Here is a 19212-nt window from a genome sequence, read left to right as displayed (position 1 = left end):
TAACTATAGGGGGTGCAGCAGTCGCGACCGCAACTGGGCCCTGTGCTACAGGGGGCCCATGCAGCCCCCTCTACATATGGCCGGCAGCAGCATAGGCAGCTAGGGGTGCCAGTGCACCATGCACACGGGTGGCTGGAGGTGGAGGGTGACTAGCAGAGCTCCATGCTCGACTATCGCACTGGCTGCTCTTTAGTTGTGCATTCCCCGCATGACCTGTGTCCTCGGCTGGCTCCTCAGGGTACCCCTCTCCAGCTCCATGCTTTGCCGCTCAGTCCGATGTCTGTTCTCCCCAGCCAGAGTCCGCCCCCCCCCCCGGAGTTCCACCGCCGGACTCTGAGGGAAGGGCCCTGGTGGGGTTCAGGGGGGCCCTTCATGGTTTCTTGCATCGGGGCCCTGAAGGTTCTAGTTACACCACTGTTTATTACCAAAGTTTAATTGAACAAGCTGGGGTTAGAAGCTCATTGGTTTCTATGCAGAAGTGAGCCTGATTTTTCACTTTCAAGCTTTAGTAAATAAACCCCATTGTGTACTTAAAAGTGGGGTATGCCTGTACCTTCCATTTGCTCTCCTTGCTGATCTGTTCAGACACAAAAAACAAAAAGAGGAACCCCCTGTGTAAGTCATGACCTGAAGCTTAAACATAGCTAAGAAATTTACCCGGCACCATAAGACATTGCTGAGTTCCTGAGCGGGCAATCACCAAATACCAACACTGTCACAAGGGATGAAGGGGTTTCCTATACCTGGAAACCTTAAAGTACTGGTATTTTTCTTCATTCCTGGCAGCCGACTAGTGCAGTGGAATAGGGAATGGGAGGTAATCATGTGCTACTGATGGGGCCACCCTTAACATGGAACTGAACTCAAAAAATTTAAATTTTCTATGTTAGGGAATATCTACAAATGTTAATTGTGCCTTAGCAGAACCATAAAAAATAATTTTCTGTAAATTCTGGATCATAGCAATGCACTTCTTGGTATACGAGTCTGCCTACATCCCCATAGCTATACATCTGATGTGTGAGATTTGAGGCAATGTGCCTTTGGTTGTTAGTCTAATTAGTTTTTTTTTCTCCGTTTATCCAGAGGGTTGAAAAAAATGGCTTGATTCCCCCATCCACGGATATGGATGGTGGAATCCTCCTTGCTTAGCTATTGTATTCTATAATACACTGATAAGCACTGCCGGCTATAGCCAGCAGCACTGATAGAGTGGGGTAAATTCAACAGGGTGGTTGTACAGAAGTCCATCAGTAGATTGACCTCAGTACAACTTCCCTGCCCATACATGGATCCGAATTCATCCTGTCCCTGCTTAACGAAGCGAATTTCGATCCATGTATGGTCAGGCTAAAAATATCTGGAGTGAGATTTTGGTGATATCGCTGTACTGCTCACTGTTATGTCCTGCCTCTACCAAAATGACTACCTTTACATAGAGACACAATGTAAAACAAGGAATGGTAAATCATTAATTGGGAAAGATTACTTGCAGGGAGACCACAGAGGCAATACTAGTGACTAGTCCTCGCCCTCTGCTTAACTTTTTCACAGCCTAAAGAGTTTATTTCCTCTCACTTTAAGGATCTTCAATCGCAGCTTCACCATGTTTATTTCAGCATGCTGGACTGTGGAGAACTTAGGCTAGGATAGTTGAGAAGCTAAAAATTCAGATGTATTTTTATTTATTTTTTATAAACCAATTAAAGTGATTCTAAAGTCAACATTTTTTTTACTTCAATGCATTACCTGCATTAACTTCCCTGGCAGTACGATTATTTCAGATTTTAGGTGCTGAAAGCGGTACAATTATTTTGCATGAAAATTTGGCGTTTTATATTGTAGTCCTGTAATTCTTAGGAATAACTCACTTAAAGGGGTTGTAAAGGTAAATTTTTTATTTTCTACATAGGTTCCTTTAAGCTAGGGCATTGTTGGTTCACTTACCTTTTCCTTTGATTTCCCTTCTAAATATTTTTTTGCTTTGTCTGAATATCTCACTTCCTGTTTCTCCTCAGTAAACTTCTCACCCTCATCCGATCGGTGGTTAGTCAGCCAGAACAGCTTACTGAACAGCTTACTGGGGTGAAACAGGAAGTGAGAAATTTACACAAAGAAAACAAAGAAAAAAAACATTTAGAAGGGAAATCGAAGGAAAAGATAAGTGAACCAACAATGCACTAGCTTAAAGGAACCTATGTAGAAAATAAAAAAATTACCTTTACAACCCCTTTAAATCTGTCCAAACGAGAGTCTCAGGTATAATAAAGTTTGAAAAATGAAATCATAAATTATAATATAATAAATAACTATAAATAATAATACCAAATAATAATATAACAATAATAACAATTATTCAATAGTGTAATCAAATCAAAAACACTGAAATTTGCTCAGTTGCAGAATTGTCACTGTCATTACTTTTCAGTATTTGATGATGGATCTCCCCACAAATCGCTATTGCTCAATTCTGCGAGTGATTCTGATTTATTATCGCTGTTTTCTAAACCACTTTTGATGTAAAGGGACAGTTTTGGTTGCTATGGACAATCTCCAGTTTCCTGGCATAAAGAACAGTTTTTATAATATAAAACTGCATGCAGGACACTGGGCAGACAATTAGGGACAAAGGGGATGTGAAACAATTACATACAGTAATGTAATCTGTAAGATTACATTATACTGTATGTATACTGTGTGTTTCACTTTTTGAATTTGGCGCAACGCTCGCAGGGAACAGAGATCGGCTCCGTGATAGATTGAGTGGAGGATGGCTCGCTCGTACAGCGGGGGGACATCGCTGGATCCAGGGGACAAGGTAAGTAAACTCTCCCTGGATTCAGCGATGCGATCCCGAGTCTGGCTCGGGGTTACCGCTTTTGGTATAAGATCTCCACCCTGAGCCAGACTCGGGAATACCGCCAGGGAGGTTAAGGTACAAAACTACCCACTAACTGTTCCCCCTAACCCCCCCCCCCCCCACACCTGAAAACGTACCTGAGTCCCGTCAGTGATCCAGCTCTGTCCCAGTTGTATGGCTGCAGCTCTACTCCATTTACTCCCAGGTTCTTGTCTGCTGCTGTCATTCAAATCCTGTGAGGAGGAAATAGGGGGTGTGGCCAAGCAATTCTGTGTGTCTATGGATGTACACAGCCTGGCTCGACAGCACACCCGCACAGGTGCCCCCATAGCATATGGCTTGTTATAAGGGCACCTGCAGGAGGAAGGAGCATACAGTGCTGGTGGGGGACTCCAGAAGAGGTGGTAACGGGCCGCTCTGTGCAATGCCATTGCACAGAGCAGGTAAGTATGACCTCTTTTTTATTTTAATCAACACAATAGGCTTTAATATCACTTTAATTGGTAAAAGTATTTTAAAATGTCTTATTCTGTAAGTCAGTATAACAATAAAGATGGAGGGTGACATAGAGACTCAGTTAAATTACCTAGGAATGTCTTGGTGAGTTGATGTAATAGTGGCTGATGTTCTTCCTCTTGAGTTGTCACCCACATTTGGAGAGGTAGTTTGCAATCTATATCATCATTTGTCATGGCCAGAATACCCATACAACACAAGATCGAAGGGCTCACGTTGGCTAATGTATCCAGCTACAGAGGAAACAAAGAGACATGGAGTGTATTCTATAAATAATGAAATAAATAGTGCCTGATATTGGCTGTAGCTTATTTCATGTGTGTGACCACAGTGCCACCCTCTGTTCAAATACCAATGCAGATAGGCTGAGTTCATGAAATGGTAACATGGCAAAATAAAGTAAAATTTCTAAGCACCCTCTGATGTATAGTCATTACTTTTAAATACATGTAACCATTTTTTTTAGGAAACATGTAAACATAAAAACAAAATAGCAGCCTTTATTGTATTATTTTGATTAAGCTGCAGTCTATATAAAATCCACCATCTAATTTACTGGAAAAAATACTGTAACTATAGCCATGAGTACATATACCACAAAATCATGTGCAACATAACAGTTTTTATATTTGCGTTCGTTTTAGTAAAGTGATCTTGTCAAAAGAAACAAAACATAAATTGTGGCACATGCATTTTTGTTACTAAACACTTGTACATAAGTACATTTCATTGATAATATTTATTTGACACTAACACTTTTATTGTATGTGTTATTTAGTGCATATTTATCATATTTTAACCACATGTACACTAGCCTGTAATACGCCTTCATTATCAGGTTATTTTTCAGTTTTCTGTGCTATGATACTTTGATCGATTATTACTTGTTCACACAACATTCTACCCAAATTAATTTGATACCATTTTTGAGACAAATATAGCTTGGTTGGTATACAAATTGGTGGCGTTTAATAACCACTGAGTTTTTCTTATTTTTATAAAAAAGGTGAATAAGTCTGAAACTAGTAGTAAGGGGGTTAAAACATGGCTTGAGAATGGTGCACTAGATACATTATAGTACATGTTATACACAGAGGAAAGAGGAGGTGAAGGGGTTAATATACAGGTCTCATACAGTGGCCGGATAGAGATGAAGGCGTTGATGTGCAGATTACAGTTACAGAATATACAGTTCACATACAGAAAGAACATTCAGAACACATGTGTTGGAGAAAGAAGGGGGCGGTTAAAAAAAAATCTCAGTCAGTGAAAGTGAATGAATGGATACTGCAGCTGCTGCTGATCCATTCATTCATTCCTTCTTCATTTAGAAATGACTATTTAGCTCTTTCCTCTGCTGTAAAAGGGAGGGGTGGGATCAACTAAGTAAACCATAGCATGTGATCTCTGTGGTGACCATTCACAGAGAGAATTTCAGGGGCAGAGTACTTTGCACCTTATGAAGTGGGTAAGTTGAAGGGCCTGCTCAATAAATAAAGTGGTTGTAAATCTCTGAAATTAAAAATGAACAAAGCATATATTTCCATAGGGTATACTTGCCTCAATTCAAAGTACTTATGGTCAATCATGTCTGCTGTCTCCTTCCTCTGCTATCTGTTTGTGTCATTGCTGACAGGTTATCCAAACTCCAAGCGGTCGCAGGTGATGGGGGAGGGAACTACAGCACACAACCTGTAACTGACAGCTTTAGCTTTGCATGTTTTTCTACGGGACTAGGTGGGGTGGGTTGTGTCCATTCCCTCCATGCAGGTCTCAGATTACACTCAGTTCTCTGCTCTGTGCTATGCAGTGTGTAACATCACATCCCCACCACCTGCCACTGGAAGCTCAGAAATACTGTGTAAAGCCTCATACACAGGATCGGATTTTCTGCAGACAAAATCTCAGACTTTTGTCTGAAGGCGTGTGCCTGGATTTTGTCTTGCATACAAACGGCAAGGAATTGTCAGCCAACAACCGCGACTGTAGTGACGTACTATGTGTTTTTTTCAGCTCTTTAGCACCACCCTTTGGGCTCCTTCTGCTAATTTTGTGTTAGCAGAAGTTTGATGAGTGTTAATTCATGCTTTTCATTTCGCACTTTTCATTTAACGCTTTTCGTTTCATGCTTTTCAGTTTGTTTCTTAATGGCCATTCGTCAACCAGACATGTTGCAAAATTGGAGGAGATAACATGTTATTTACTATTTGCCTTGGAGTTATTGCTTTCACCTAAGTCCAGTCCAGGAACAGAGGGAGGAGGATTTCTTGGAGCAAAAATTGTTTTCTTTATTAATTGTGACCAATTATGTCATATGCCTTTGCTACGGGAGCTCCAGGAGAATAATCCAGATGATTTTTGGAATTATCTCTCTTTATTTTATTTTTTGGTTGAATAATAATGATTTGATTTGTTATATTTTATGTATTTTTGGATGCATAGAATGCACTTTTTGGTTAAATTCTATTGGCAGATAGCATGTCTAATTGTATTTGTTTTCTTTTTTTAATGCACAATAAAAAAAATGTGGAGAATAATACTTGGCTATGTGTTTTACTTCAAATGAGAGTTTGGGAGTAGGCAGTTACATTTAAAAAAATACAATGTAAAATTGACAAGAAACACCACTATAGCTATCTACTGGTTGCTCTACAGGGGAGGTCTAGGGCTAGAATTATTGCTCTCTCTCTACCGATTACGGCGATACCTCATGTGTGGTTTGAACACCGTTTTCATATGTGGGCGCTACTGCAGCTCAGCGGGACGGGGTGTAAAAATTGTTTTTTTCTTATTTATTTTACCTTTTACTTTTTATTTTTAAACTCTTTTTAAAAAAAATCTATCACTTTTATTCCTATTAATTCTATTAAAAGGAATGTAAACATACCTTGTAATAGAAAAAAAGCATGACAGGAACTCAAATATGAGATCTGGGGTCAAAAAGACTTCAGATCTCATATTTACACTAAAATGCACTAAAAAAATAAAAAATAAAAATTTGTCATAAAAAAAATGTAAATAATAAAATACCCCTTTAAGAGCTATGGGCTGAAGTGACGATATGACGTCGCTTCCACTCTAAAGTGTCATGGAGACTGGTGGGGACCATCTTCCCCCCTCTCGTCCCCATGTCAGCCCAGGGGACAGACGTGATTGCCTCTGCCGCTGCTGATGGCTCCGGTAAGCGGCGCAGGGCACCGGATCGCGGCAGGAGGGGGGGCACCCTACCGTCATAGATAAAAGTGATCTTGCGGTGAATCCGCCACAGAGATCACTATTATCTTGTACCGGACCGCCCGCCAAACACGCTGCTGCCATAATGACGATATCCATCCCCAAAGTAGGGACGTATGGCTACATTAAATGAAGGTACAACATTTAGCAACTCACATGGTTGATAATTAAAAGAAGCACATCTAAATATGCAGGCATCCGGTGTAAAGCTGTCTACATAGATCATGGGTGTCATATATAAGTAAATAAGCAAATAATCCTGGTTGTATGTGTTGTTCAAGTGCTAGAGATGGTTAGTATACTTCAAAAAGAAAGCAGGGACTTGGTCTGTTTCAGAAATACCCTTAACAACTAAAGTAACATATGTAAATAAAAAAATAAATATAGCATTTGAAATCAAAGTTGAATAAAAGCGGTTTGCCAAAACTGTTAGATTTTTATGCAAACTTGCAGTACTTGAATTAATTTTTATGGCAAAACCCTCTTCATGCAATGGTTTGGAACCGAGGTGAGAAAATCATCAACAGTTTGATTGTGAACTAATTATTTAAAGACAACGACTTGCAAATTATCACATTCGGCTCATTTTTGTTATTTAACAGCAGGAACACCTGCATCTGCTCAAGCTGGTTCAATTAACAAGAGGAGGGAACATGGAATGATGTCTTGTGATCATAGCTTCAATTTGTAACGTGTAAATCAAGGAAGATTGATTTGAAAAGGCTGTCAAAATGAACGATTTCCTTGTGTTCACTTCTTAGATGAGATGTTTTAGAGTCTTCCATTTTTGGAAAGTTGTAGTAAATTAATTCATTACACAATATTAGCATTTGGCTTAACAATGTGAATTTTCAAAAAATATTCTAATGAAAATAACTTGCTGTCACTTACCTCCCAAAAAATTAGAAGAGACTCAGAGAGGCGTATAGATTCGTTATTTTCCAATGTAAAAAATTCTGCACAAAAAATTAAAATGTTTTTAGATTTCATATTGGCACTAAGTTCAAAACATATACACGGTTTTTAATATAATGAAACTGGAATTACCTGGTATGTAAACCCAAGAACAAAGTTCTAAAAAATATGGTGGCTTCATTTGTTTTCTTTTTTCAGACTTTTTTCAAATGGTGAGCTGCCAGTAACACTCTTCCTATGCACGGGCAACAATTACTGGGCTTACTTACTCTACATCACATGGGGCAGCAGCTTTGTTACCCTAGACTGTTTGTAACTAATTTGGATATAGGATTCCAAATGTTGATATATAATTTGAATACTTTGGGGATGACAGCTTTATTATTCTGTAATGTATATTCCAGTTATCCATCTTTCATTCTTTTGTTTTCCCTGTTTTCTAACTGTGATAAGTGTTGCATTTTTTAGCCAAACAAACTTTTGTGAAAAGCAAAATAACCCTTTTAAGGATAAAAAATATTGTGTATGAATTCATTTGCAGATGCCCATCTAGAATTTTCTGATGAAGGGCATCTCTAAACTGAGAAATTTGAACAAATGTTTGAGTCACACATGGGGAATTGCCTGTAGTTCTACATCCGCACAATCAGCACCACTAGGAAAGAAAAGCCAGTTCCAGTCCCTGAGCCTCACAGAGTGATATCCTCCAATAGCAGGAAATATTGATCCCTGGAATCTGACCTACAGCCCAGCTCTTAATGTTTTGACCTCTGTTAGTACTAGGACTCTCCAAACCTCTTAGCCAAGATCAGTCCCATTTATCCGTACAGTGTTAGGGTCCTTTCACACGGGGCGGATCAGTGCTGATCCGCCCCGTGGATATCCGCTTGCTCAGTGGGGATCGCTGGAGCGATCTCCGCTGAGCAGGAAGATGACAGGTCCGTCTCTGCACATTGTGCAGGGACGGACCTGTCACAGTGCCGCTCTCCCCTATGGGAGATCGGGTGACGATGAACCGCAGTGTCCGTCGTCACCCGATCCGATGACGGATGGAAAAATAGCTTTTTCCTCCGTCACACTTTTTCAGATAGGAGCGGCTCTGATGTCAGCGGACATGTCACCGCTGACATCCAACACGCCAGGTCCGCCTGAAAAACTAACAGGCAGACCTGAACATACCATATGAAAGGGGCCTTAGTGTAATCCAAACCTAAGGACCTATCATTGGTAGGCCTAACTATCGCTGATGAAATGTCACTGTAATTAACAATATATGCAGTAAACATTTCAGTTTAAATGAGCTTAGGCTAATCAATTTCTTAACCTTTAGAATGCTAATGACTGTGGAATGCATTTGAGTGAAGACTATGGGGGTTATTTACTAAAGGAAACTCCACTTTGCACTGAAAGTGCACTTGGAAGTAAAGTCGCTGTAGATCCGAGGGGGAAATACAAGGATAATAAAAACAGCATTTTCAGCTTGCACATGATTAGATAATAAAATCAGCAGAGCTTCCCCTCATTTCAGATTTACCCCTTAGATTTAGAGCGACTGCACTTCCAAGTGCACTTGCAGTGCAAAATGGATTTGGCTTTCGTAAATAACCCCCAATATTATTTAAATGCTAAGTAATCTTTAGTTGAAAGTACACACCCCAAAAAAAAGTATTCATAATACAACCAAATTTAATCTGAGGAAAATTATTACAATTTTACAAATGTTTGCAGTCTTGCTGATTGCTCACCTGCTCCATGGTACAAATTCTGCATCAGTTCCATTTCATAGCCACTAACCTAGATTGATAAAACACATTTAGTAAAACATGGCTATTTGAAAATCAGTGTGTTATCATCTGGTTTAAAATGATAAATGTAGACAGAAGGTTATAGCATATTAAGATGTCAGACAACAATGTGACAAAGCCCTTCTATCAATACATATTCAACCCTTGCTAAGCTGCTTCAGTTTCCTTATCAAATCCCTCGCTCACCTTTTTTTCACACTAGCATGTGTGACAAGGGGGCAGCAAACCCCATTATTGTAAAATAAGGGCAAATGCGATTGAGTGGGGCACACAAATAGCACTTTTCCAAATTTGTGTTAAACTTACAACATCAAGTTAAGAACTGTGCTACTAGTTATATAATATGCATCTTTTTTGCTGTCATGTGTTCTTCTAATACTGCCTGGAGCCCCCTGCCAAGTGTTTCCACTTCCAGTTAGTAGAGAATGCGTAGGTCTCCCAGCCCCCATCCAATATGGCATTGTCCAGAGCAGGCGAGGTAATGTTATATGAAGTGGGGAACATCTATGAATAAGCAAATAGCAACTATAAGAAAGCCAATATAAGTGTAACCACATTGAAAGGGCAGTGGTAATGGAGAGCTATATTACTGAAGGACGGATATTCCTGACAGTTTATTTTATCAGCAACCTGCTATAGTTAATGTGATCAGATATTCTCTCTAGTTTTCTTTAAAAAAAAAAACAGCATAACTCTACACTTTTGCATAAACATGTACAGCAAATGAGGGCAGAGAGCTTATGGTTATTGGCTGATCATAAATGAAAACGCAAACTTTAGAACCCCATTAAAGTCTATGGGACTCGAACGTTCAAAATCAAAAGTGCTAATTTTAAAGGCTAATATGCAAGTTGTTGTCCTAAAAAGGGTTTGGGGACCCAGCTTCTGCCCCAGGGGATATATATCAATGCAAAAAAAAAGTGGCCTGTGTTTAGAACAGTCCCTGCAAATGACATTTCTAATGGAAAAAAAGTAATTTAAAACTGCTTGCGGTTTTAATGTAATGTCTGGTTCCGGCAATATGGACGAAAATCATTGAGAAAAATGGCATGGGTAGCCCCCCCTGCCCATTACCAGCCCCTTTGGGTTTTGTATGGATATTAAGGGGAACCTCGTACCAAAATTAAAAAATGCAAAGGCGTGGGGCCCCCAGGCCCTATATACTCAGAACAGCAGTATACAGGCGGTGCAAACAAGACAGGGACTGTGTAGGTTTGTTGTTAAGTAGAATCTGTTTGTAATTTTGAACTGGTACATTTTAAAAGTGTGGCTCCAGTCAAAAAATCAGTTTTTAAGCTTTTTGGAAAACATAGGGAAGGGTTATCACCCCTGTAACATTTTTTTTTTCCGTCTGCGTACCTCTTCAGAAGATTTCACCTCACTTTCTGTACCAATGACAAATGTTTTTTGAAAATTTGGTGTTTTTAGTGAAACAAGGATTGGGATAAAGCATCAGTGGAGAGGAGACACGTTTTTCCCATATCAACTCTTAGCCCTTGTACACACGGTCGGACATTCTGACAACCAAATCCGTTGGATTTTGTCCGACGGATTTTGTCCGAAACTGTTGCATACACACAGTCGGGCAAAGTTGTCGGAAAATCCGATTGTACATAACGTGATGACATTATTTCGCTACGATGGGACTACGTTCAGGCTAGTAGCCAATAGCTTTGGTCTAGGAATTTGTTCTGAGCATGCGTGGCACTTTGTCTGTTGGCGTAGGCTACACATGATCGGAGTATGTCCGATCGGAGCATGTTGTCGGAAAATTTTATAGACAAGTTGGAAAACTTGGTCCGTCGGAATATCCGAAAACAGTTCGATGGAGACCACACACAGTCAGATTATCCGACAATACGGTCCGATCGGACACATTACGTCAGAATCTCCGACCGTGTGTATAAGGGCTTACAAGAGAGAATTTACCTTCCTAGGGGTAGACTTCATCTCACTTCTTGTTGTCTGCTTCCGTTTGAAAGTAGAACACGTTTGTAAGTTGGATGTTTGAAAGTAGGGGCCTGCCCTATATGTTCTGCAGAAATGTGGCCCTAAGGTGTTGAAGGGGCTGAAAAATTGGGCCTTAGGCACTGGTGCCACAACACTGCAATACCTCACTGAAACTCTAGTTGGAGAGCAGGAATGAGCCCTGCTGCAAAGCATTGCATTAAAAATTTTAATTACATGCCACTGTTACATAGTTACATAGTAAGGTTGAATAAAGACACCAGTCCATCCAGTTACACCTGAGTGTCCACAATTGTCCCCATCACTGTACATTGCACACTCACATCGGTCCCTACCCTCAAGGAGCCCACAATCCAAGGTCCCCATTTATATACTAGGGCCAATTTTGGACAGAAGCCAATTAACCTACCTGCATGTCTATGGAGTGTGGGAGGAAACCGGAGTACCTGGAGGAAACTCATGCAGGCACAGGGAGAACATGCAAACTCCAGGCAGGTAGTGTCGTGGTTGGGATTCGAACCAGCGACCCTTCTTACTACTAGGTGAGAGTGCTAACCACTACACAACTGTGCTGCCCACAGGGGTTAAATAGGGGCAGAAAAACTGGGCCTTAGGCACTGGTGCCACGACACTGCAACCTCTCCCAGATACTCTAATTGGAGTGCAGGAATGAGCCCTGCTGCAAAGCATTGCATCAAAAATTGTAATTACACGCCCCTGTTGGACCTTAGCCACTGGTGGTGGCAACCAGAACCAAAAATGTTCTTCCAAGCTATCAGCGGGATCATTGAGGAGGAAGAGGATAGTCAGTCAACATAACAGGATAGTCAATCAGCATCAGCATAGGCAGTCTTGAAGGGATGTGACATTTAAAAAAAAAATATTCAGTTACATCAGGTGCTTGGTAGCTGGTGGTGATCCAAGAGGGATTCATCTTTATGAAGATCAGTCGATCAACCGAGTCAGTGGACAGGCGCACCCTGTGATCGGTTACAAAGCCTCCAGCAGCACTGAGCAAAAGAACGCTGGATGCAGGACAGGCCAGTAGCTCAATTGCATACTGTGCAAGCTCTGGCCAGTGATCCATCCTCAAGACCAGTAACCCAGAGGATTTTCGGTGGGAAAGGTGTCCAAGTCTGATCTTGCCCCTAGGTATTCCTGCACCATGTAAATCAAACGCTGGCGATTGTTTCTGGAACCGATCATACCTTGGGGTTGCGGACTAAAAAATTGTCTGAACACATCGGTCAGATGGCCACCTTCTCCACCGCTCCTTCTGTGACTGACCGAAGCCTCAGCAATAAGTTGTCCAGGACCAGGATCTTGTAACCTCCCAGTCTCTGGGAACGCGTTGCACAGACTTTTCTGCAAGGCCTCCCGGAGATGTCTCATCCTCTGCTCCCTCTGCCTTGGCAAGATAAGGTCCCCAAACTTACCCTGGTACCGTGGATCAAGGAGAGGAGGATCAAGGAGAGTTGCCAGCCAGTAATGATCCCTCTCCTTGGGTCACTAAGGACAACACACCCACCTCCTCCCAGCCAAGTACAAGTCCACGGGTTTCTTGGAACTGTAAATCATCCTTACAAGACTGCTGCTGCTGATGCTGAGTGCCAGGCTCCACCTCCATGCTGATACAATCCTCCTCCTCCTCCTCGTCCTCTTCCTGTGTGATCGGCGGGACAGCAGAACACTGTCTGGATAAAGGGGGCTTTGAGAGGCAAGGACATCCTCCTTTTCCTGCCTCTGTTCTGTCTCAAGTGCCCTGTCCATGACCAGCACTGTTGCCTCTAGACACTCAAGAGCCCGCTTGCCCTCTCTTATTGGCTTGTGACTGTCTGCTTCTCCTTGCTGGCCTTCCAGGCATACTAATGGCCTGCAGGGAGATGAGAACACCAGCAATTGGGGTCGTTTTAGTGCACATTGTGCAAATGGCACGATACACTGACTGTAATTACTACAGCTGCCTGCTTGTGGTATAGAAACTGAAGAACACGAGCAATTGGGGTAGCTTCAGGTGTACACTGTGCAGGTGGCACAATACACCGACTGTAATTTCAATAGGTTCAAAGGAAATTAAGACACTGTCTCTGCGTCTATCTGTCTCTATTAGCCGCAACAAACTACGCAAGGCTGTCGCGCAGGTGGCCTTCCATAGTGTGGGGCGTGTACTAAACCCCCTGGGCCATAATTCGCCGAACATGCGTTTGACTCGAACACCCAGCTCATCCCTACTGCTAATGTTGACTTCTTCATTGGAAACTACTAGTATCCTGGCTGCCATACTATTGTGAATTCACTCTGACGTTCCTTGTCTGCATGCTTGTTCTATGTCAGAGTCTCAAAATATTCAGATTACAGGCAGCATTTAAACTCAAATTTCAACAATAATAGCTTCTCATATCCCTCAGTATAGTTTCCTTTAGGGTTAGGAATGTCAGGCCACTCATCTGACATGGTTCTCAAAATTTCAAGTGTGTCCTTCGCAGCCACATCGCATATATATATATATATATATATATATATATATATATATATATATATATATATATATATATATATATATATACTTAGTGCGCTAAAAGATTCATGTATCAGGGAGAGTATCAGAACAGTAAGCCATCAGTTATAGAGACAGTTGTCTCTACCTATTATTAGGGATGAGCCCGATGTTCGAGTCGAATGCAAGTTTGACTCGAACATCAGGTGTTCACCTGTTCGCCAAATAGCGAAAAATATGCAACGTTCGCAGCAAATTCAAAAGCGGCAGAATGCCGTTAGTCTATGGGACATGAACATGAAAAATCAAAAGTGTTAATTTTAAAGGCTTATATGTAAGTTATTGCCATAAAAAGCGTTTGGGGACCTGGGCCTTACCCCAGGGGACATGTATCAATGCAAATTTTTTTTTTTTAAAACTGCATTTTTTCAGGAGCAGTGATTTTAACAATGCTCAAAGTGAAACAATAACAGTGAAATATTCCTTTAAATATCGTGCCTGGGGGGTGTCCTTAGTATGCCCATAAAGTAGTGCATCTTTCCCATGTTTAGAACAGCACCGTTGCAAAATGAAATTTCTAAAGGAAAAAAGTCATTTGAAACTGATAGCAGCTTTAATGAATTGCCGGGTCCCTGCAATATACATAAAAATCATTGAGAAAAACAGCATGGCTTCACCTCCCCAGTCCATTACCAGGCCACCCAACATCAAAAAAAAATTTAAAATTGTGTGGTGGTCGCCCAAAAACCATACCAGGTCCTTCAGGTCTGGTAGGGATATTAAGGGGAACCCTGCTCCAAATTATTTTTAAAATTACATAGGGGCCCCCCAAAATCCATACCAGACCCTTATCTGAGCACAAAAACCTGGCAGGCCACAGGAAAAGGGGGGACGAGAGAGCACCCCTTCCCCTCCTTAACCGTACCAGGCCACATGTCCTCAAAATGGGGAGTGTGTTTTGGGGTTCCCCAAAACACCTTGTCCCCATGTTGATGGGGACAAGGGCTTCATCCCCACAACCCTTGCCCAGTGGTTGTGGGGGTCGGAGGGCTTATCGGAATCTAGAAGCCCCTTTTAACAAGGGGACTCCCAGATCCCACCCCCCCCCCTACATGAATGGGCATGATGTAAACGGGTGACTCCGCCCCCTCTGATGTTACATGATGTCACATGACATCAGAAAGGGTGGGGTCACCTGTTTACGTCACCGGGTGGCCCTGCCCTCAGCTATTAAACAGCTGTCAAAGCAGAAAACCTGCAGTCAGCAGAAGCCTCCCATGGAGGCAGAGTTTTTTTCATTTTTTTTCTCGGCACGTTGGGCTCTGTGACATCGCAGAACATATTTATTTTTTAATAACGGACTTGTCTCAAATTGTCTACTGTCATGTTTACCATTTTGACATTTTTTTTGGTAAATGTATAGGGGTACAATATACAATGTACCTGATGCCCATTCACATCCGGGGGCAGGATCTGGGGGTCTTCCAGATTCCAATAAGCCATTTTTTTATTTTGGCTCTGGGTTCCCCTTAAAATCCATACCAGACATAAAGGGCCTGGTATGGATTTGGGGGCCCTACGCCATTTTTTAAAACATTTTGGCACAGGGTTCCCCTTAATATACATACCAGACCTGAAGGGCCTGGTATGTAATTTGGGGGACCCCCATTCAATTTTTGTTTTTAATTTTGGTGCAGGGTTCCCCTTAATATTCATACCAGACCCAAAGGGCCTGGTAATGGACTGGGGAAGGGACCCATGCCATTATTTTCAATGATTTTTATGTATATTGCTGGGACCCAACAATACATTACAGCCACTAGTAGTTTTAAATTACTTTTTTCCTTTAGAAATTTAAATTTGCTGCGGTATTGTTCTGCACACGGGAAAGGTGCACTACTTTACAGGCATACTAAGGACACCCCCCAGGCACAATATTTAAAGCAATATTTATTTATTTTTTCGTTACATGGACATAGTGTTCTTCAGCTAATCCCTGATTTGCCCGTGACTTGACATGATATGTTTGCTTTACCATGTACAAACTGGCTTGCCTTTGACCTGCCTTTGTATTCCTCTCTACCTGTTGTGATCTCAGCCTGTGTTTTGGACTCTGTATTCTATTTTCTGATTCACTACCTCGCTTCCCGGCTATACCCTGACCTTGGCTTGTATTCTGACTGTGCCTTATGTTCCTGTACCTCACTGTCCAGCTGTTGATGACATTAGTCTCTATCCTGACACAGATTGGTCCTTTATTGTCAAAGGTGTCCTTAATGGCTAATAAGGAGCAGTGATAAGACTGCCCTTCATCAGAAAAGTAAACATTTGCATATTACATCAGTCACTATTATCTTTGGATCTACTGATTATTTGATCTCATGGCAGTGTAAAAGATGTATGTAGGCAGCTCAAAGACCCAAAGCACTTGACAAGACAGCGAAAATTACTCAGTACCTGAGCTCACTTGATTTGTTCTTTATTTTTATAGCTTCTTTACATTATTTCTGAATGCAAATTACTGCAGTAGGTATAATGTCAGGTTACAAAGTTCAAAATTAAATATGGAGACATCCTACTGAACACACCCACTTAATTCAAACCCAAACAACACACTCTCATTTGTAGACACAGCCACAATATCATGCCCCCATTTGTAAACACCCTCTGAAACAGTTGGTTGCAATCTTTTGGAATGCCATACAGATATAAAGAAAAGATGCCTTGGGCACAATGTTCAGAGAAATGATAGGTGGAGAATTGTGGCCAAATGATCAGATACACAACTTGGGCCAACCTGAGCCTACTTTTCTCAAGGGCCAGGACTGCAAAATACACAGAGCGCAGGGGCCAGTAGTGCAGTGCATAATATTAATCATTATTGGTAATGCTGACTGTTGGCCTACTGATAAATATGAATTGTGATTTTTAATGACTAGTTTACTTTAATGTACCTAATAACTTTATTACAATCTTTAAGCACATCCATAAACATGTAACACATCTTATATTATATGATTTATAGTGGTTTGAATTGTCTCACCTCTCCATCCAAGTGCAGAATATTTTCTTGATTTTGGTCACTAATTGAACTTGGCTGGCAGTACGTTCTCAACAATTGGGGTAACAAGCCATCAACCCATCTAAAAAATAAAAGGTCATAATAGATTAAAGTAGTTATAAAGGCTGCAGTTCCTTTCCCTTTATGCATGAAGGGAAAGAAAAACTTCTGTATCCAGCTCCTCACCAAAGTCCCCCAATACTTACCTGAGGCCCATTGTGATCCAGCACTGTGAATGAGAGCATTCTAATAATTTACCAGCATATTAACACCAAACCAGTTGTTGTCCACACAGAACACAATTTCTTTTCACTGCATGAGTACTTTCAGGGAGACCCCATGATAAGTGTTAGCCCCGACTGTGTGTGGTCTGCATCAGACTGTTTCCATCTGAATATCCGTCGGACCAAATTTTCCAACTTACCGGAAATATTTTCCGACAAAATGCTCCGATCGGACATACTCCGATCATGTGTAGAGAATTCCGATCGGACAAAGTGCCACGCATGCTCAGATCAAATTCCTACATCAAAGCTATTGGCTACTAGCCTGAACGTAGTCCCATCGTAACGAAATTACGTCATCACGTTCTGAACGATCGGATTTTCCGACAACTTTGTCCGACCGTGTGTATGCAACAGTTTCAGACAAGATCCGTCTGACAAAATCCGACGGATTTGGTTGTCGGAATCTCTGACCGTGTGTACAAGGGCTAAGAGATACAAACTGAAAGTATGATATGAAAAGAAGAAGAAAACTGTTTTGGCCTGAAAATTATGATCGTATAACAGTTATCAGTAACAATATTAGGCTGACAAAGTCAAATGTAAAGAGTTTAGAAAATATTAAATTATGGGGAATTCACTAAGACCCCTTTCACACCAGGGTGTTTTGCAGGCGCTATAGCGTTAAAAATAGTGCCTGCAATCCGCCCTAAAAAAGCTGCACCATTGTTTGTAGTGTGAAAGCCCGAGGGCTTTCACACTACAGCGGTGCGCTGGCAGGACGTCAGGGAAAAGTCCTGCCAGCAGCTTCTTTGGAGCGGTGAAGGAGCGGTGTGTTTACATGGGGCAGCGCTGTAATACCGCCGGCAAAACGCCGATATTGCGGCGTATTGCCGGCGGTTTTAACCCTTTCTCGCCCACTAGCGGGGGGTAAAAGCGCCCCGCTAGTGGCCGAAATGTGCCACAAATCCGCCGCAAATCCGGCGGTAAAACACCACTAAAAATAGCGGCGTTTTACCGCCCGCGCTATGGGCGGTGTGGTGTGAAAGGGGTCTAAATCTGGAAAAAACAGAATCTGGGGTAACTGTGCAAAGTAACCAATCATCTTTTATCTTCAGCTTGTTCATTAGCTTTGAAAATGAAACATTCTGTCTGTGTATTCCCCTCTATATTAGCTTTGCTAATAGCCTTAATAACACTGCTGTTTTATAAAGACAGCTTGTTCCTTTATGAGATATACAGTATTTACACTATAATACCAAAAGTATTGGAATGCCTGCCTTTACACGCACATTAATTTTATTGGCATCCCAGTCTTAGTCCAAAGGGTTCAATATTGAGTTGGCGCACCCACTGCAGCTATAACAGCTTCAACTCAACTGAGAAGGCTGTCGACAAGGTTTAGGAGTGTGTCTTTGGGAATTTCTGACATTCTTCCAGAAGCGCATTTGTGAGGTCAGGCACTGATGTGAACGAGAAGTCCTGGCTCGCAGTCTCCACTCTAATTCATCCCAAAGGTGTTCTATCGGGTTGAGGTCAGGCCAGTCAAGTTCCTCCACCCCAAACTTGCTCATCCATGTCTTTATGTACCTTGCTTTGTTCCTGTTTCAACATGACTATGCACCAATGAACAAACAAGGTTCATAAAGACATGGATGAGCGAGTTTGGGGTGGAGGAACTTGACTGGCCTGCACAGAGTACTGACCTCAACCCGACAGAAAACCTTTTAGAGTGAATTGGAGCAGAATGTCTCCATGCAGCTGGTGTCCCTGTTCCCATGTTGCCATTTTAAAAATGTATGCCCTCCTGCACATGCAGGAGATGGAGTGCAGGACATCATGCACCTCGTCTCGTGCATGAGCCATACAACAATACACATATTGATTTTTTTTAAGCATGCCATGTGGAACATGCACTAAAGGATGCTCATTTCATGCATGTGCTGTATGAGAATACTGTGAGATCTTGCATCATTGTGTAGGTACCAGTGACATTTCCTTCCCAGGGGGAATCTGTGCAGCCGGGGCTATGTCACTAGTGCTTTCAGGGGAACAAGGACGTGGACACAAAAATGTAGAAAAAAAAATGATGATGATTTCACATCAGTGTGAACATATGCATGTTCATGTGA

General features: G+C 41.7%; 1 protein-coding gene across 1 annotated transcript in view; it reads right to left on the bottom strand.

The window, feature by feature from the left end:
- LOC143983065 (uncharacterized) overlaps positions 1-19212 on the bottom strand; it is a 695051-nt gene that overhangs the window by 447427 nt on the left and 228412 nt on the right. Inside the window, exons 50-53 of the mRNA XM_077482312.1 lie at positions 16839-16938; positions 9271-9319; positions 7502-7566; positions 3447-3609 (exon numbers count right to left, since the gene is read on the bottom strand). Coding sequence (XP_077338438.1) covers positions 3447-3609; positions 7502-7566; positions 9271-9319; positions 16839-16938 — 377 coding nt within the window. The remainder of the gene's footprint in view (positions 1-3446; positions 3610-7501; positions 7567-9270; positions 9320-16838; positions 16939-19212) is intronic.

Source organism: Lithobates pipiens, unplaced genomic scaffold (genome assembly GCF_037356315.1).
Source record: "Lithobates pipiens isolate NorthernLeopardFrog02 unplaced genomic scaffold, aLitPip1_a1.2 Scaffold_16, whole genome shotgun sequence".
In the NCBI taxonomy this organism is placed as follows: domain Eukaryota; kingdom Metazoa; phylum Chordata; class Amphibia; order Anura; family Ranidae; genus Lithobates; species Lithobates pipiens.
The sequence above is the reverse complement of the archived record's forward strand: the minus strand, read 5'-3'. Positions and strand labels throughout refer to the sequence as shown.